The sequence below is a fragment of the Cottoperca gobio genome, chromosome 3, assembly GCF_900634415.1.
Source record: "Cottoperca gobio chromosome 3, fCotGob3.1, whole genome shotgun sequence".
NCBI classification, from domain to species: Eukaryota; Metazoa; Chordata; class Actinopteri; order Perciformes; family Bovichtidae; genus Cottoperca; species Cottoperca gobio.
In genome coordinates this window covers 9141425-9162485 of record NC_041357.1, presented here as the reverse complement: position 1 = coordinate 9162485, position 21061 = coordinate 9141425, and the positions used below count along the sequence as shown (strand labels likewise).

Sequence of the window (21061 nt, the reverse complement as noted above, 5' to 3'; positions counted from 1 at the left end):
GTTCTGAGGGAAGGGACCCTTGAGTTCTGGAAAACTGTGCCAATGGAAAAATATCCCAATGTCAAACGGGCTGCGCTCAAGCTACTATCAATGTTTGGGTCAACATACGTCTGAGTCGGTGTTTTCTACCCTGAAACATGTGAAATCAAAGTACCGATCTGTTCTGACTGACACACATGTGAAAGAATTGCTTCGAGTGACCACAACGGAATACAAGACAGATTTGAGAAGGATTCAAGGTTCAAGGCAAGGAATGTTAGAAGTCCTACTAATTTAAAGAAGCAACATGCATAGAAAGATAAAAAACGTTTTCACATTTTTTTACTGACAGTTTGTGTGTGAGAGTGCACACAATGTTCATTATTGATAATAACTGGCCTCTGAATACTGGTAGGAGAGGTTTAATTCAATTTCTCTCAATATTATGGTGTGTGACATTTACAATAAATCTGTCTGAGCAGAGCTATGTGTGTCTGTCTGTCTGAGGGGGTGTGTGTCTTTGGGAGGGAGGGTCTTTGAGTGTGTGTAAAGTTTTAGATTTTCATTTTGTCTGTGTGAGGAAGAGAGTGAGAGAGCACAGAGAAAGGCTGAGAACAAAAGAGAGAAGGAGAGGGGGGGTGCGCATCTGTGACTGTGTGTATGATGTGGCTCTTTGCAGTAACATAGTAACATTTCTGGCTCTTAACCTCTGACTGGTTGGCCACTGCTGTCCTACAGCTTCTACAAAAAAAAAAATCAATCATCTTAAAACACTTGCTTGGATAAATCTAAACAAGCAGAAGGAAACGCAAGAAGATGATTTGTGTCTGAGTTTCCAAATTGCAAAAATTAAATGACAAGGTCTTCAGCGACTGCCACTGTTGCTAAAGGGAAAGAGGCTAATTGCCCTGCAGCTTCTAGACACGTTGCTCCCACAGCTATAGAGATCTCCAGATGACTACTATCTAGGTTTAGTTTTGTTTAGACTAATAAATATAAAAGTGTGTGGAATTTCAGTTTTTTGGAAAGTTGTTGGTGACCCATGCTCCTTTCCACGCTGTTCCCGAGGACTAGTTTTGTTTAAATAATATGGTTACCGGTACTTTGATTTCTAAATGCTTTTCTGAGGCCGTTTTTGTAATTGGAAATGGTGCTCTCATTTACGCGCACACTTGAATGCCCCCTACTTCACATTCCTGGGGGGTAACTTTGATAAAGTTAAGGAAATTAATGTAGTCTAACTTCTATCTCTCTAACGCCTTTTGACAACCTATGTCTCTTCTGTGATTTCTCTGTGCAAGTCAGGCATAGAGAACAAACTGGCCCAAATGCTAAAGTCTCTCAAGCTGCACTTCATCATGTTGCCACTAGATGCTGGATCCAAAAACAAATGACAAAAATATATTTAGACTAGATTTAGATATAAGGCTATGAAATCTTCCGACTTAAGAAGCCCAGGTGTCTGGTGCTCAACATCCAGCAGTAGCAGATCCTTGGTTGTGGGTTCATGCAGGTCTCTGGTGTGATGGGCAGCAACGTTACAAGTGTCGACCGTGTGCCACACAACGCATCATCCTAACATCGGCCTCCAGCCCAATCCACTTCTTTTATGAAGCTGGACTCGATGAATCCAAAACCAAATCCGTTTGTTGAAAGACATTTAGAAGACTGGATTTGACAGTTTGAAGAGTACTCCACCTATTTAGCAATTAATTTATATAAGATTGACGTACTCATGGTGCACAGTTTAAAAAAATGACCAAGATCGATGCAGCAGAACCAGAGATATCGTCTTTTTTAATTCATGCTTTCTTCTTCTTCCTCGTCAAAACCTGGCACCCACATTACCGAAAACGCAATAAGACCGCTGACAGTTTGGTAGCGCCTATTGCACCTTTAAATGCTTTACAAAAGGAATAATGACTAGAAAACAAATCTATACCACCCTGAAATATACTCCAGCGATTAAAAGTACATATGCAGTATGCAAATGGTAGACCTGTAAACAGACTGATGTGCAAAATCAGCACTTTTCCCCTTTAACTTCTAGGATGTTGATATAAATCAGTATGGTTTTTTGTTGATGTTGTTGAAATAGCCAGTAGAAACAACAGTCAGATGAAACCCCAACTCTGAATGCTATACTGTTGAGAGTTAAAGAGTGGATTTTTCCATCAACAATTCCCTTCTTAATGTGCGGAAAATCGACCTTGAAGTAGACGAGTGCCTGCCCCGTCAGTCCAGAAGGCCGCCAGCCCCCCCCCCCCCACACACAATTTAAATTTGATGGAAAGCAGGTTAGAGATGGATTGCAGAGACATTTTCCTCTGTAGCGCGACAGTAGCTACATCAGCAGAAGTGAGACAGCAGTGTTAAAATTAATTACAGACAGAAACTTATTCTCTCCTGCGACACCATCAGCATACATCATTTTCAGCCTCCAGGAGGGGATGAAGCATTTTTGCTACCTGTTATACAGTTCAGGTAAATGGATCATGGAGCTGTGGGGGCTAAAACAGAAAAAAGGCAAGAGTATACTGTAGATGCCCTGGGAGAATTTCTGATCCAAGTTTTAATGAAAGTTTCAGCACATATACAGTATATGCTGTATTAGGCTTCACGGTTTGCAAAGGCAGACACGATGTGTACAAGACAAGGAGCATGTACGATGTAAAAGGGAGGAAAGAAAAAGGAAGGATTAAAAACAAAAAAAACAAATGAGAGGATTTGTCTTGTGCGTGAATGGCGCAGACGCAGGGGTTGTGCTGTTCATTTAATGCAAGGTTAGGCAGGCTGAGCTGATGAATGGACTGTCGACAGGAGTACAAAAGCAGCCACTCCATCATACAGGAGCAGCAGCTCTCCCTCACCGATCCCCGAGCACTGGTCCAGGAGCGGTTTACCCTTCACACAGCCTAACCTTAACTACTAGTGAGGAGCTGCAGACGATACTGACTACAGATCAGTATCTTTATGGTAGCATCACCCTACTCCTGCAGGTCAATAATCCTTCTGTAAATCCTGGGACAAGCAGGCTGGATGCAGCAGGCGAGTATCTACCATGTGTACAAGTGATACCTCTTACACAGAATACCTACATTAGAAAAGGTGCGGTAAAACGAGTTTGATAGCACAACCAAACGATAAATCACACACATGAGATACAAATACAGTATATGCTCTTCTAACGGAGGATGATCAGAAGCGTGAAATTGCAGGAAGAATGCAGGGAAAGTGGTTGTGCACCTTAAAAACCTAAAAAAAAGAAGAAGAAAAACTACACTTGTGTACGGTGCAATCCCATCATCTGTTTTGCTGCAGGACGTCTAACATGACTGGACTTAAATCCTAGATATAGAAACGGTATGTTTTCAATTACAGAGCCGAAAAGACAGGAAAAATGAGAGGATGTTTACAAATCCCATTAAATTCACCGGCCTTATCCGGGGAGCACAGGCCAGATAATAACCCCCTATTGATTATCCATTAAACCAATACACCAGACATTGCAGTAACACTGCAGCACAACACAGAGCCGCTCCAACACAACAGGCTTTTCTACCGACAGATCACTTCTCACAGTGAGGAGTGTCAGAGGCTGCAGCAGTGAGGCTGCTCTGTAGTCTGCTGTTGCTCCCACGGAGAGAAATGTGGCCCATAAGCTAGAGGAAGTTCAGGGGGAGTGGGTAGGGATGCCTGGGGGGGGGGGGGGGGGGGGAGGGGGGGGTTTATGGTGGCTGCCAGCACCTCACCAAATAGACTCATAAACCATTCTCCATGCTTTGGTGCCTGCAGCTGACCCTCACTAAGGACGCCCACTTCCAGTGGAGCAGTCGTTGGTTACGCTGACCTACACACTACACCACACCTCAAAGGTTCAGCCAGGGTTCAGATGAGTCATGTAATGTCTTACACAGGGCTCCTTATTCTGTCCTTGGGTTAATTAACTGCATTTATTACATATATTTACAGTGATGGAAATAGGTCAAATGGTTAAATAGAGCTTGATTTTATATGTGGACAGAGATACATAATGTGTTGGGGCTCTTGTCGGTTAGCAGGGTTGAGTTATCCCCTAAACCAGGGGTCGGGAACCTATGGCTCGCGAGCCATATATGGCTCTTTCGATAACGCGATATGGCTCGCAGACAATTTTGAGCTGACATTTTTTAACTTAACAAGTAATAAACAATTATACTGTGTCATTTTAAAGTAAAACATTTAGCAGCAGATTTGTTTTTAGTTCTCCCCTCTCCTTTCCTCCGCTGTGTGTGTGTGTGTGTGTGTGTGTGTGTGTGTGTGTGTGTGTGCGTGTGCGTGTGTGTGTGTAGGGGGCGGAGCCCCGCCCGCCGCGAGACTGCACAAAACAAGCAGGAGACCGGGGGGGGGGTCAAACTCATTCACAGAGGGCCAACATTAAAAACTGGGACTACGTCGAGGGCCAAACACGGTCCACATGTATTGAACAGGGTACACATAAAGTGAAAAAGATATGGAACATATTTAAGTCAACTGCAGACGGATTGCTGAGCAGTTCAATCTTAATATCTGAGCTGTAAAGTCGGCAAATGCGCTCAGTTTATGAGCAGAATGCTGTCGGGAACACAGCGGTGGAGATGTTTGTCAGTGTTTGGAAACACGTAGTGACCAAAGTTTCCTTCTGCATCCGAGTCTCCCACAGGCAGCTCGGCTTGGAACGCTCTCACTGCATCATACATGTCCGTGATCACACGGCCCTGTAGCTGCAGGTTTAACAGTGAGATGCTTCGTTATGTCGCACAAACAGTCCAGCTCACATCGTCCCAGAGATCTGTGGTGTGTTTCCCTTTGCTTTCCAAAAACTTTCATTTCATTCACACATTTAGATACTTCCTCAAATATGTCTTTTCCATGTGGTTGTGCCATGCATTGATTTAATTACCAAAACCTGACAGGTCAGTTATGATAGACATGATATTTTCTCGCGGGCCGGATATAATTGCCTTGAGTTTGACCCCCGTGCAGTAAACACTGAAACATGCACTAAAATGAGATTTATTTCATAAAAGAGCTCCTGTTCAATGAAACACTGATACCGCTATTAGTACTCGGAGACGTGTTATTCTTAAAAAATGCACACGTAAAGTTGCATTCAAATTTATATGGCTCTCAAGGAAATACATAAAAAAAATATTTGGCTTTTATGGCTCTCCCAGCCAAAAAGGTTCCCGACCCCTGCCCTAAACACATGTCAAGAGGATGTTTTAACGTTTTACTCTGTTAATTTGTGACCACAAGTTATTCATTTGAGAAAACAAATGAGTTAATTAAAGAGTACTAATTAGTGTTTTCCCCCCAAGACTTTCAGTATAAACTGATCCAATATATACTGTTGCAGCACCATCACAACACTAGATGGATATGTTGTACATCATCAGGTCATTGATTCATCATAAACACAGCAATCATGTTTATTTCACTTTGTGATATTGAGCTCTGCTACAATACATAGCACACACGTGTCTAGCTTTACAACAAATGGGGAAATTAATGAGCTTGTTTTTAACTTCCTACATGTTGTCCTCACAATCTACAACCAGAATCACTGTCATGTCGGCTCAAGTGGCGATTTATGTGTTATGCTCAATGTCACACGTGCTCCCAAACTGTTTCAAGTGTTGTACCAGGTGGTCACAAACAATCTGTGGACTAGAGGATCAGGGCTACCCATCAATTTACAGTATGTTGGACTGTGAGGCAAGTATGTCTCACAGTCAAAGTGGTCAAAGCTGAAGCATAAAGAATAACTCTGCTTTGGTTCAGTGGCTATATGACCAGAAAAGGAATCTACAAGCAAGGCAGATGCACATTTTAACACACTGCAGCTTTTTCAGGCTCCAGTGTGAGAGGAGAGTTGTGATTGTGTAAACGAGTGTGTTTTGGCGTTTGAGAGAAATGACAGGGCAAGCAGGCTGTGAACATTCACCATGTTGTCTGACATGTAATTCAAAGTCACATTAGCCTCACTGCTCTGATTCGATTTGAAACTCTATTAAATATCCAACTGACAGACATCCTCTTAAATACAGAAACATGATCCATCAACGTGAGCTGATTGTACTGCCTTGTTGCTTTCACACAATATATCTGATAAATGACAGGTGATAACAGGGGGGGGGTGTGCAAACTTTTGTTTTAGGTCATTTTTGTGTGAAGCCCTTGATGTTTAACATTTAAACTGAATCAGAATTGGTGGAAAAACCTCACCGGGGGAAAAGAAAGCAATTCCAGTTGAAGACAAATAAAAAAAAATTGGCAACATAAAGTCTGATATGTCGATCAAAAGTTATTGTTTACATAATTAAGCTTTGGTGTCACAAGAGAAGTGATTGATAACTGCAGAGGCACTGCATGTTATCAGACAAAATACTTCAAATCATTTTATTTTAAGAGTGAGGATAAAACTCAAACTTTACAACAATGTTATCAATAGCATTGAGCTGCCTCAGTGTGCGAGTGTCTCACGTGCGTACTCACCGTGCAGTCTGATGGTTTTTGTTATCTTCAAGCAGAAATCTGATGCAAACTCCAGCTCAGACAGACACACGTTGTTACAGTCAATCGTCTGTGGAAAAAAAGAGCATATAACTTAAAAATAAATAAATACGGATGACAATATGAACAGGCAAAACAAAAACAATAAAAACAAACACGAGTTGGTACAGAAGGAATCTGATAAGCAAGCTGCTCTTTGTTTTGCCATCTGACTCGCAGAGGATCTGCAGTGCAGGCTCGGAATTAGTTTTTAATGCATTTTAATTGTATAAGCTCCTTATTGTTCAGTTGTGAAAAACTACAGATTTAGTTGTTTTCAGATTTTCAGTCTATAACAGGGATTATAACAATTTATCTCGTTTCAGATGGACTTCAGTCAATTTGGATAGAAAGTCTCAAAGCTGACAATAATAGTCGTTCCTTTCAGGCTGCTGAACAGTTGCCACAGTGTCATTTTCTTAAAGGAAACTGTAGGTTTATTATAACTAAATCAATCAAACTTTATTTATATAGTCCAATTTCACAAATTACACATTTGTCTCAGGGGGCTTTACAGACTGTACAGCATACGACACCCTCTGTCCTCAGACCCTCGCAGCCGCACAATGGAAGACTCCCCAAAAGAAACACCACATTTAAAAAAATGAAAGAAACCTCTGTGAGAGACTGAGGAGGGATCCCTCTCCCAGGACCGACAGATGGGCAATAGATGTCGTGTGTACAGGATAAACAACATAGTACAAATACAACATAGACGATCCATATGACAAAAATGATGATGTGATCATATATGAAAAAGATGCAACTCAGGCTTTATTTTGTGTTATAACATTGTTAAAATAGGTCTTACGAGGATATACACATGGCAAGGGAATTATGCAGGTTGAAGTCCATAAGACAACATTGGGTGTGCAAAAGTGCAGTCTGTGAACGTTGAGCCTGGAAGTCGGTCTGCAAACTGCAATGGATGCTAACAACGGTACATAGAAATCCAAATGTGCTAAATTCAACTCTAAGATTCCATAAAAGATCCTCATAGAAAGGACAGCGCAGTAATTAATCTAGCAAACAGGACAATAAACATGCTTATACCATGGTCTGGTTGAATACTTGAGTGTGATTGGCTGCAGGGTGAAGAGACAGTTTAATTGGAACTACTTACAGTAGTAGGTGTCAATCATCAGGATTAATGGACACCTACTAAGTAGTTCCAGTGAAACTGTCTGTTCAGCGTGCTAAATTAATGTGCTAGCTGTATTTAAAATGAGCGAAGTCGAAGCCCCGCTTTACAATTCATGCAACACCTTAACTATAAGCTAAATGCAATTACAGCAATTAGTGACTTCAACATTTATTTGAACCTATTTGGAGAATATGACAACTTTGATGACTGATGCAGCTGATCGGAGTCAGCATCGGGAGAATTACATCAAATGAAAAAGGATTGTAACTGTAACACACAAGTTGCAAGAAATGAACTTTGTATCACATAAGCGATCATCTCACATACCATTTGGTATTCAACTCACTACTTCAGGATGCGGCCGACAGCACACATTTGTTCGTGAACATCTTGATTTGGTGTCAATGAAATCGCTGAATAGCTAGCTAGTCTTAGAGTTACAGTATGTCGACAGTACGCTATGTTATTTTCAATCTTGATAGCTGAACCCGTTGCCAATATGCATCCGATTGCTTTCTAAACGGTAGAAATTATGAATCTGGACATGAAACACATTATATAAGGCAGGTTTAAAACTGCTCCAAATGGTTGCAAGTTAAACATTCCTCAAATTGAACATTACCTGTTGTCACGGAGAAATAAAACCTCATCTGTTTTGCAGGAATTTATAATTCCACGAAAGGGCTCTCAATTTTACGGAATAGCAGCCAGCCTTAATGGAATGTTATTGGATCGTATCAACGGGAGGCAATAGATGAGAGTCCATGTAGTTTGGGCAGACGGGCTGTCTATTTGTCACTGGAGGGGAGAAACTATCGATTAGAGGATTCAGATTCCATTATATCAAGTTCTCCCCTCATTCATCACATCCACAGCGGAGGACATGCTGCTTAGCAAACGGGCCAACTGGCGTAGAAAGACACGATGGTATGAGAGACAAGAGGGAAGAGCATTCCTACACAGAAAGATTCCTGTGAGGTATCTGTGCTCTTATATGTTGGACTGCTTGTGTGTTTGTTTTATCTGTTACATGTGTGTGTTCTCCCATCAGTTAAAACCGCTCTATCCACAGGGGAGTAATGAAGTTTCCTTAAGAGGAACTTAAACAAGGATTAGACAAATCAATAACCCAGCGCTACAGCATCGCATAACACACACACACACACACACACCAGTCCTATCTCTCTCCACAGCTAACTCCTGCTCTCACTCCCTGTCTATAGCCTAACAGCTTGTGCCCCACAAACTCTATTTGTCCTAATTGTAGCTTCCACAATCCCTGTACATTATGATCATCAGACTGACATATTGGTTTGCCAATATGTGTAGCCGATACAGGTGTTAACTATCAGGTGTTGGGTACAGAAAAATAGAATTTTTGACTTGCGGTTGAATGCCCCCCCCACCAACCAGTCAAGTTGCACTTTACATCCAAGTCTGTCCAAGATGTAAGTCCTTTATTATTTCATCCCATTAGACATTTCTGTGAAATTGTCATAATTATCATATCAATTCTCCAGTTATGGCCAAAAATGTATTGTGTCAGTTCATCGTCGAGTCCAAGTGGACGTTTGTCCCAAATTTGAAGAAATTCCCTCAAATTCCATATATCCTATATGCATCATTTACATATCAATATTTACTTTTTTAAATATCTCAGTTATAGTCAATACCAGTATATCGCAACACCACTATTCTACGCTGAAGGTTTAGACTCAGGTAAACCTCTGGCAGAAACATTTGATAATTTTTTAAAATAATATTGTGTTTATTGAAAAACGAAAGCCCAGGTGAATTGTGGACGGGTCAAAATCACCCTATAAAGGAAGGATGGATCCCTCAGCACAGGTTGCATGTCTATGCTTTGCAAGGAATTCAATGGAAGAGTGTTTCTTCCTGGTCAGGTTGTTTGATTTTAATTACATTTAGATACCTGAAGATGGAACACTATACAGTATTTCTTAGGAAAGAAACCAAAGATAAGATAAAAGTCTGAAAAAATAAATAAATTCAAATCATGAAGACAAGTCTATTGAATGTTATTGGTGTCTTTACAAATATTGAATATTGACTGGCTACTTACAGTTTAATATTAGATGTATTATTGGACCTCCAAAGCCACTACACTGTGGCTTGAATGATGCAGTACATAATCTCCATGTAAGCATGTGTACCTGTATAACGGTAGGTTCGCAGATGAGTGTGTCTTCGTTCACCACTTCCACCGAAGCCTCGGGCACCACAGCCTTCTTCATGCATGCCATGTTGAAGCCATACACGTCATCCCAGAATGCAATGCGTTCTTGGTGCTTCTGTGTGTCTCCAACTACTGCCAGGCTGATGTTACAAAGGTCTGGATAGACTGTTGAGAAAAGAGGAGCAAAGAGAGTCCAGGACTGATCATGACATGCTACATAATAAGTAGAAAGTCTTTGTTTTACAAGTCATGAGTTAGCCTCAAGTATTGACATTCAAGTCCAAAGGTGAAAATATTCTCATATATTACCATAACAACCTTCTCTGCACTGCGAGCACCTGGGCGACTTCATAGTTATAAAAAACTATTCGATTTCACGTCACTGACATATATTCACTAGAGCAGGGGTCCGGAGCATCATAATGTCTAACTTGCGTTATGAATTAGTGTGAGATATTGAAGTAGTCTAGTAGCTGTATCAACGTCTGCACGTCATCAACAACTGACTGTCAAATATAATAAAGAAAGTAAAATTTAAAAACATTTAGAGAACATTTATTGTCACTTAACATTGAACTATACAGATATATATAATACTGTAGTTATGTATAATGTTCTTCTCGGGCTGCATTTAAAAATAAAATTGAGAAAATAAATAAAATAGCTTTTGAAAAATTGTGCATCTTAAAATAAAGTGCTTAATCTTAGAAAAATAAAATAAAGTGTAGCAGCAGCTTGAGTTTCCCTTTTTCTTTAACTGTTTCACATCTTGATTTAACTCTCAACCAATGTTAGAATAAATCTCAACACATCTTAACAATTGAACAGTTTAACCCAGGCTAGCACATCCTGGGTTAAACTGTTCTCTGTGGCTGATGATGCTGACAGGTGGCTTATTTGCTTTATTTTGTCACAAATCAAAATCACATTGGGCTCTGAGTGCTTATTTTCTGTGCCCTCAGTTCTGACTTGAGTGGGTTTGTTTGGTCAAAAACATTGTGCTTTGTCTCATAGTGGCGTTTCACATCACCACTGTTAATGAGCACCACGGTCTCTGAGCATATGAGACGCTGGTGTTGTGCTCCCAGTGGGAAGGATGAACATGAATGAGTCCATTCTGGGTTGAAAGCTGTTGACTTCTCTCTTCTTGGAGAGCGCCATGAGTAGTTATTTTTCTCTCCCCATCTGCCGCTCACTCGTCTCTTCGTCTGTGTTTCTCTCCCTTTCTCCGTCTTCTCTCTCTGTATCGCTAACTCGTCTTCCCGCCTGTCTGTATTCAGAGTCGCAATGTTTGCCACCTGGAATGCACAGATTTGATTGGCTGCGTAGCATCACGTGGAATGGCTTAACTCGCATGTAATTGGTCTGTGAGTTTCCTGAACGGGCTGAATCAGTGCCTTAAATACGAGAAAAGCTGCACCGGTTAAAATTGAAAATCCCTTAATAATTTATTGATTATAGGTCCGGGTAGGTCGGCGTCTGGGTCCGGACTTGGACCGCCAGTTAGTGACCCCTGATCTAGTGTTTGGTTTGATATGCAGTTCATTTCACTATTAACTCATCAAGAGAAGAGAGACAGAGACAGAGAGAGACAGAGACAGAGACAGAGACAGAGACAGAGACAGAGACAGAGACAGAGAGAGACAGAGAGAGAGAGAGAGAGAGAGAGAGAGAGAGAGAGAGAGAGAGAGAGTTAGAACAGCAGGGGGAGACCACTTGTGACATGCTACAGTAGTTCCTCTGGGGCTGTTCACTCCTGGCAGTGCCGTTAGCCGGCATGCGGCCAGAGGAAGGACCCCGGCAACCGGCCAGTACCTCTGCAAAAATCTCCATCTACCAGCCTTATCAGGTTAAAAACTGTCATTGTTAGTCCTCTTATGCCCCATAAACACAGAGTGCTTTTTAGCAGCCAGGGGCGGCTTTTTGTAACCGTTTCCAACGAGAGTTTAGCGTTTTGCTCGCTGCTTTCGCGATGCTGAGTGCCTCGCATTTTTTCACTCTATGCCCATCGCGTTTTTAAACGCCTTTAGGCTCTAATCACAACATTGCAAACTTTAGAATGTTATAAGCATGCAGGCTGGTTCTCCTTAACTAGAAAATACCTGATGGTTAAGAGATGTCATACAGCACTTAAAACCAAAATACGTCAGGTTTATACAAATTTGAGAAAATGTAGCGTTCCTTCCAGGATTAGGCTGAACCTAAACTTGAAATCTCTTCATACTGTATGTAATTTGCAGACCTAAAGTCATTGTCATTATTTTTGGGTGCACCGCATTAATTAATCTTTTCATAATGAATTCTGAAGAAACTTGAACCTTGACCTGAATGTAACTTAAACCTCCTAAAAATGCACTACACATCCAACAGAAACAAGCGCACCAAACAAATGTACTCGGACCATATTTTTGTAGGTCACTGCATCTCAAAATGCAATTTCAGTGGGCTCAACTATTGTCAGGCCGAATGGTCAGCGATGAGTGAATCCCTTCTGGGATTTGTTTTCTTCTAAACTAAAGATCATTAATCATAACTACACAAAAGGGTGGACAAATTATGATCCCATAAACTTGTACTCTCAGTACTGAGACATGCTTAATATCAACAAATGTAAAAGCTTGAAAACCATTTACCAAATTTAATCAGAGAGCGCCTAAACATCTTGTGGGTGTGGAGCGTTGCATCAATTTCATGAGGCTGCTGTAATGACTGTATCCATCACATGTGCACAAACATAACCCTAACCCTAACCCTGATGACCATTTTGTCCTACTTTAATGCTTCATTCTTTCCACTCTGTACACTAGATGGCTCAAATGTGGACCTTCAAATGTTAACATATGTGAGAGATCTCATTGTCCCATTATATGCTAAAATACCAACAGCCTCCACTCTTAAAAGGCTTTCCACAACATTTTGGAATCTGGCTGCAAGGCTTTGCTCCCTTCGAGCAAATACAAAGACAAAGCAACCACCAACTTCCTTTTGTCCATTATCCCCTTCATTACTTCAGGCAGGTGTGATAATGAAAGTTGCACAGCAATGATGTTACTCTGCCGGCGCTTGCTTGAGCTCTCTGTCTCTTATTTACCAGCAACACTGATAACTATGCTGTGTGATAAACAATGAGGGCACACAAATGATGTGATCCTGGCCTAACACTGATTGATTACTTGGGTTGGAATAGATTCTGAGTTGTTGGGGAAACGTGTAATTTGAAAATCATTTTGAAGGTTGTGAAGCCTGTGCCAGTGGCCAGAAAGGTTAGACACATGGTTTTACAGATGACAGTGTCTCCATCACCTTAGAGAAATGATTGCTGCTGAAAATCACCCTCGCTGTATTTTGGTAAAACAAGCTTCTGAACCTGCAGCCTCAGAAAAACTATTTTTCTTAAAAGATGAAAGATGTCAGTCAGTCACTGAGGAACTGAGTTTCTAGTTTCATTTTTTAAAGCTTTGAAGACACACTGTCTATTAGATGAACATCATCCATGTCTTAAATGAGCATTAAACGTGAGCCTTAATGTCCTTTTCATCGTGTTTTCACATCTGAATAGATTCCTTTGGGTAATCTGCTTGGTGATTAAGCCAGAGCTGAGATCCTTGAAGCCATATGTATCCCTACTGTGAAGTAACATTAGCCAACACAGAGGCCTGCGGCCTAAACTAGAGGTTAGAATACACTCATGAGGATATATCAAACTTAATATTTTAACATAAAACTTACTGCTACCATTAGTAATGTAAGAATATGTCCCAATTACAGATGTTCATAAAAGGAAAGTCACAAAGAAAAATCTGCATAGCTTATGGCGAATATATATCAATGTATAGGGCTGGGCAAAATTATATAGGTTATAATTATATATACAAAATTATATAGGTCATTTCATATATATCTCTATATCTCTATATAGATATATCTAGATATGCATATACTGTATATATGTAGCACTGGAAATGATGTAAAATAATGTTCGGAGTAGTATCCTTATGATTGTTTGCACTTATTGTAAGTCGCTTTGGACAAAAGCGTCAGCTAAATAAATAACGTAAAAATAGTAAACAGTTAGCAGTAGCAATGACACTTAGAAGCAAGCTTCAAGAAACAGCCGTTAGCTTAATAGCAGTTAGGGATTTAAGAGACATCTGTCATTTGAACAGGTGCTTAGTTGGAGTGCAAAGACCCCATAATCCTGCCTAAGGCAACCCTATGAGCTCCATTTATTAGCATAGCAGATGCTAAGTCTAGCTATAGCTAACAAGCTAATCAGCTAATTTCTCTGAAAGGCAGCCCAGATATTAACGTGATCTTTATTTTAGTCAACCGTATTTTGTCCATCTTAAATCTCTTATCTTTCAGAAAAACGGACTCAAACATTATGGTGCATGAATGGTTAGAGAAGCTTCTCTGAATGTTTTCATACTTTTTCCGCCGTAAAAACGTAGGGTTAGCAAACTTCATTTATACAGCCGTTTTCAAAACAAAAGCTACAAAGTGTTACACAGGAAGTTGAAAAGGAGAAAGAGGGGGGGAAAGAGGAGACCAAGAAAGAATCATCCAGAGAAGTGGAATCCATTGTAACTGCTGTGAAACCAAAGGTGGCCTCAACCTCAATAAAAGGAGAAAATTACAAACTTTTTATAGCCAATAAGCACTTTTTATTTATTTTACCTGGCATGTGTGTTAGTACTCTGTCCAACATAACCTTCGACACATCGGACCATAAACTGTGTGAATGGATGGCGACAGCTCACTGATGGGCAACTCATGGCCTCTCATTATTAGCTGAAGCCTGCTTGTGACCCTGTGAGTGTCACCGTACCTAATGACTGTGCACACACATATTCTTTACACACATGCGCACGCAAACAGCACATTTGTCACTTCATTTTACTCTGATTACTGAACCGAGTGAGTAATTACGAGGGCCAGGTGAGAGGAGGTGGGAGAGCTGCTGATTGAGCAGAATCGGGACAGGCCCGTCTGAGACACACACAGAAAAGACAGAGAGACGAATAGGCGATGGATGGGGTGCTGTGGTGTGGATGGAGAGGGAGAAAGACGAGAAGAAGAAGGGGGGGGAGGGGGGGGGGTAACATGGGTGTACCCAGATTCATGGCTTTGACATCTGCGTCCTTCTCGACTCGCTGCTCACAGCCCGTTTGTCATGTCCCCCCCCACCCCCTTTCACTTGCTCTCTCCATCTCCCCCATTGGTTGGCTCTGAAAAGAAGGAAAGACGGTGTAGGAGGGGGGCATGGGACAGATCTCTTTTCCCTGGACGCTGTGCTGTGCCAGGCATGCAGGGACACATTTAAGGATGAAGGGGAGGTTAATGTAGTGGGGAGAATGAGCGAGCCGCTGTAACTCTCTCCTAATGTAGCTTAAACACACATACAGCAGCAGTGCTACAGGGACGGCCATGAGCACACACTCAACATCTTAAAATATCCCAAGGAATCGAAGTTGATGAATCTAATGTGACACGATAACTGTATTAGGATCAACATTCAATACATTAAAAAGTCATGTAATGCTGTTGTATTAAGCTGCAGTCTGGCTGTACTGAAATTCAGGAACATTTCTCGCAGATTTAAACATTCATACTGCCTTGGGTATGTTTACTTCTGAACAAAAACAACATTGAGCAGCCTCCAGTCATAGTCGAAAGAAGTTACTAACCTTTTTTATATGTCTGGCACAATGCATGCTGAATAAGGCATGGGAAATAAACAGAATTGATCAGATTTGTAAAATTGTTAATCTTTCTGACCTACATCTGGAATACAATTGTATCAATTTCATAGAATTTCCCGGAGAGCAGCTGCAGCAACCAATGAGGTGAAACCAGCACTCCAACCAATCAGCACACAGTCCAGTCTAGAAGTCCAGAATCTTTAACTGGTCAGACTGTAGCTGAGCAGGACCCGAGAAGAGCTGCTGATCATGCTTAATACAAAAAGACTGCTGCCTCAGAGGCGAGTGGTTAACTGAAGATATGCATATTAAACTACTCAATATTCTCTTTGGACGTGGTTTAACATGATATAAACCAAAATAAAAGCCATCCTGGAGGGACTGGGGATTTGTCCTGGGAATATGTACTGAGTGTTTTAGGCTGTTGAGCTTAAAAAACGGTCCCATTTTGATTTCATGCTCCCATATCAAAGCAGCTCCTTTGCGTGAAGTTAATGCTGCTACCAGACAAATGTTCCTGGTTCTGAGTGGCAGTAGATCCACAGAGATCAGGGAGCGTCGGGGTTAAAGGCTCATGACGGACCATACGGTATCCTCTGACCTGTCACTTTCTGCCTCATTCTGGTTCACATGGCCAATCTCCCTCACTAATAGATATGTCTCTACAGCTGGAGTCATTCTGGCTGTCAATCTGTGTGTGTGTGTGTGTGTGTGTGTGTCTCTGACCTCGGTGTGTGTGTCTCTGACCTCTGGGTGTGTGTGTGTATTTGACCTCTGTGTGTGTGTGTGTGTGTTTGTGTGTGTCTCTGACCTCGGTGTGTGTGTCTCTGACCTCTGGGTGTGTGTGTGTGTGTGTTTGTGTGTGTCTCTGACCTCGGTGTGTGTGTCTGACCTCTGGGTGTGTGTGTGTGTGTGTGCGCGTGTGTCTCTGACCTCTGTGTGTGTGTCTCTCTGACCTCTGGGTGTGTGTGTGTCTCTGACCTCTGGGTGTGTGTGTGTGTGTGTCTGACCTCTGGGTGTGTGTGTGTATGTGTGTGTATGCGTGTGTGTGCGTCTGACCTCTCCCTAGTGTCCCAAGGAGCTACTAAAGGCATGGTGGTGGAACCGTTCCGTAGTTGGGTCACATTTGGCACAAGCCATTAAATCTGGTCAGTGGCAGGGATGGGATGACCCAGGAGACTGACACACACACACAACACAACCACACATACTCACACACAAAAAGGCATATCTCTACACAAAAAGGTCTTTGCATATGTTTTAATCTATTGTCTATATATGGTCTTATTCTGTTTACTCCAAAGCATTAAAATCCCATTTGAAACATCCATCTTGTTTTGTCTTTTGACCTCCGTCCAGGACGTAATGTTTCTGGCTTGGTTTGTCTGTCAACAGTATTACGGAAAAATGACTGGCCCCATATTCATGAAACTTGTTAGAAGGATGTAGCATGGGCCAAGGAAGAACCCATTATGTTAGTGTGGATCCGAATTACAAGTGGATACACAAATGATGTTTCACTTTGGTTAAACTTGCGAGACAGGCATACGTACTACCTGTGGCTTCAGAAAACTCACGCGAAAGCCGGAAACATATCAACTTCTTGTTATATGCAATAAAATACAACATATCCTCTTTGTAGTGTATGTTACGACATAAAGCTCATGAACACAACAAATTTGGAAGTGGGACCATCCGAGGAGCATGTGAGGTTTTGAAATAATTGACTGTACAGCCCAAAATGTAATTTCCATTGTCAAACAGGTTCACAACAGCATATTAGGTCAAACAGACATCACCATGCTTATGCCAAGCTGCTAGTGAGGCAAAAAGTGCAGGTAGCCATCTTTCAGGCCAGCGATACATGAGACATGTTGTCTTTAAAAACAGCTGTGCCGGGTTGAGGCGAGTTGCTGAGCCTCCCCCTCAGCTGTTTGTGACCCCACGTCTGAATATTGCTCTGATTAGAAGGCTGAATCCTCTTTTTCATGAAAAATCTTCTATTCTGCATCATAAGTTTCTGTTGTTTTCATGTACATTTGATTGTAAAAATGTGATTGTTTATATTGCTGCTTGTATTGACGTGTGTACACACCCAGTGGGTAATACAGGAACATCTCCAATATTTCCCACGTGTCACTTGTAATAACCACAAGGGCCTGGCATGAGCAGTTTCTGACCTCAGTACAACCACCATAAGGCAGGAGGAACAGCCTAATAAAACACACATCATATACATATACACTGTACTGTATGTGGATAGTTTTATTAATAGTATATATGTTTTAAGATTTGAGAAGAACTCTAAATGCCATTTTTATGGAGTTTAAAACTAGAGTTAGATATATTTCCTAAATGTAGCCACTGCTGAAAAGCTGACCTGCCAAAAATGTGATCATACCAAAGATTGATCAAGGCTTGTGCTCCATTTGGTTGTGCCAGCCTGCCACTTGTTACATAGTGACAAAGACAGGGAAGCAGAATGCAGGAGGTATATGAGGCGGCAGGTCTGACATCGAATCCCGGCCAGCTAATAATTCAACCGAAGCAGCTACTGTAGTCAAGATGTTGTGGTAAACCTTCATTTAGCCTTTTCACTTGTTTAGTGTTGGCAGAGACAGTACAGTACTGTTTCCATTCGATTGCAGCTATTGCAAGTTACGTGAAACACAGTACGTGTATTATTCTGTATTGGTAACGATGCTGTTACTTCACATAATGTGATGTCTACTTGGTGCACTGACCTCTGATTCAGGTTGGCGTGAGTGGGTTTTGAGGCGTTCCCAAAATAGTCTGACCTACTGTGCAGAAAAATGTTCACGCCCCCAAACGGGTGAAGGTGGGTTTGGCTGTCTGTGTCACTATAGTGTTAACAAAGCAAAGCAACGCCCCCCGCCGACACTCCTCCCACTTCCCCATGCCACTTTGGTTGATTTTTCAAATATGTGTAGGACACAGAAACAGCCTGGATGGCAGTGTTTCATCACTCAAAAATCAAGCATTAATTCTCAAACTACATTATGGGGGAATTAAATGACAACAGCTGAAGAAAACTCGTTTACATTTTACGTGGCATATGTCATACAGCCGAGAGACAAATCGCCAACTCCGATATAACAATCCTTTGTGGAACATTAATTTTGTGCTGGGGAAAAGATTTGACCTACCTGATCCACCGTCAGCCAGGTAGAGATCTCTGGCATACAGGATAGAGTCCAGCATGGACTCAAACAGCAAGAAGTAACCCTGGAAAGTGAGGAAATACACATTATTACCAAGGTATCTTCTGGGACAAGTTTACTGAGAAGGACAAAAGCAGCTGTCCATTCAGCATTATCTGGTATCTTTGGCAGATAATAAATGCATGAAAGGAGAAAACTAGAGAACTGCTGGACAATTCACGTAATTCATGATCACTATGGTGGAAATCTGAATGAGCTGTTACTGTGAATTGAGCGATGTCCCCACGTGGTTTGCCACTCAACATCCAAAGGTTTGACCCTGGGTTGACCTCCTGTTCTGCTCCAGTAGACGGCACATTAACCGTGGTATTATTCCATTAATGCTGAAATTGAATTTCGTCCACATCTTGTTGGCTTCGACCTGAGAGGCAGGTACTGCTGACAAATGGCTTTTGCAACCTCCTACCCCTCCAAGCAGCAGATAAACCAATCGGCTAGGCTGCAACCCCTTCAATATGGTATTTATGTGCACAACATTTGGGCGGGTTCAAACATATGGGAGGGCATATCTCCATCTGGGACAAGGAGGTGGAGCAAAATCCCTACATGTGCATTTGTACTGTAACTGATGACCCACATCTTCAAAGTTGTGACAACACTGACTGGCCCCTTCCGGAACAAAAAACACCCATTGATACTTTCAGATCTGTGTTTTACGAATAAAACGAGAACACGAGGAAAATAACGTTGAAAGTACAACAACCTTCAATTTCCAATCTGGAAAATTCCCCATCATTTTCCATCACAATGATGAATTTGTTCTCATGTTCATTGTAGATCTATAAAGCCTTACATGCCTTGATATGGATTTGTGGTTCAGTTCTGATGGGCTATCTGATACTGACATTCATTCTGGAATAAATCATATTAGTGCTTGATCACCAGTTCACCGACGACCTGACAATGTTCATTATTCTGTATTTTGTACAGCTTTACAGGTCCAGCATAGAGGAAAGAGGAGGTGCTTAAGGGAAACTAATTATTACAAGCTGGATTTTAGACGAGCCTACTGTCTATAAAAAAATGTATCTACAACTTTTTAAGCAAAATGTTTCATTAAAGAGCAATCAATCTACAGGATAACAAAGTGCTTTACTGGTGCTATTGTGGTGTATTTTAATTTCTGAGAAGTGTGTTTGAGAAATGGCTCGCAACCACTATATTGGCACGCTGGACCCATCCAAGCAAGATGTAAGCAACTCTACAGGGACACAATTGTAGCCTAAACAAAAGGCCTGAGTTATGTTTAGGATTACAATATCTTCACTTCTCGTCAGTGTGGGGAAAGAGGGACAAGGAGAGGTGAGGGGCAGGACACAAGATAAAGACCGAGTGAGGGGACGTGTGTGTTTGTGTGTGTGTGGGGGGGGGAGAGAAGAGAGGAAGAGCAAGACAAGTGATGTAGAGAAGATGCAGTGGCCAGCAGAATAGTAATTCACTGAGATAAGAAGCTTATTATTCAAATAAAGACAACCTTTTATTGGAGAAAGGAGAGGCGAGCAAACGGGGAAACAGCCATGATTTATAACTAACTCCAAAATCATCACCATCTCTGTCATGGGCCTGAGCTGATAATGATGACAGCGTTGAAGCTGATATAACCGACTCATCCTCCGTGAGGCGATAAAGGGAAACATTCTCTCGGTTTATCGACAGAGGATTGGTCTCGAACCAAAGTCAGGCCTGCGAATCGTGTGCTGCTGACTTTTGTGTTCGATGTCCTTAGCAGCCGAGCGGGTCGTTTTTTAAAACCCTCACAGAGAGAACACCAGCCTCGTAATTTAGATCCCAATTTCACGGGACACTGCTTCTCTTGAAGGGAAGAGGATATGAGAGAGAGAGAGAGAGATGCCCGAAAGCAGAGTCGCACCTTACTTTTATCGTCAACAATGCTTCGGGATTACCCCCCCCCCCCCCTGCTACCTTCAATATCCTCCCAGCAGCATGTAACTCACACCCCTAATTTATACAGCTACAATGTTAATTACCAAAAACACAGAAACATAGAGCCACTTCTGTGCCATTAGCATGGGATGTGAGGGGGGCTGGAACTAATGCAGAAGTACTGAGTCGGATTAGATCTCATTTGAATAATCTGCAGTAACAATCCATCAGTTAACACGTCACCCCCGAACGATGCAGGTAATCATGTGTCCTCACTAAAAGTTGAATCAAAACTGAGTGATGAAGCAGTTTCGGTGTCGACGATCAGTGCACAGGCAGC

At 41.7% G+C, this 21061-nt stretch overlaps 1 protein-coding gene across 1 annotated transcript in view; it reads right to left on the bottom strand.

The window, feature by feature from the left end:
- prmt3 (protein arginine methyltransferase 3) overlaps nt 1-21061 on the bottom strand; it is a 60810-nt gene that overhangs the window by 14744 nt on the left and 25005 nt on the right. The window contains 4 exon segments of the mRNA XM_029428729.1: nt 6496-6507; nt 6509-6583; nt 9871-10058; nt 18763-18841. Of these exon segments, the coding sequence (XP_029284589.1) occupies nt 6496-6507; nt 6509-6583; nt 9871-10058; nt 18763-18841 (354 nt within the window).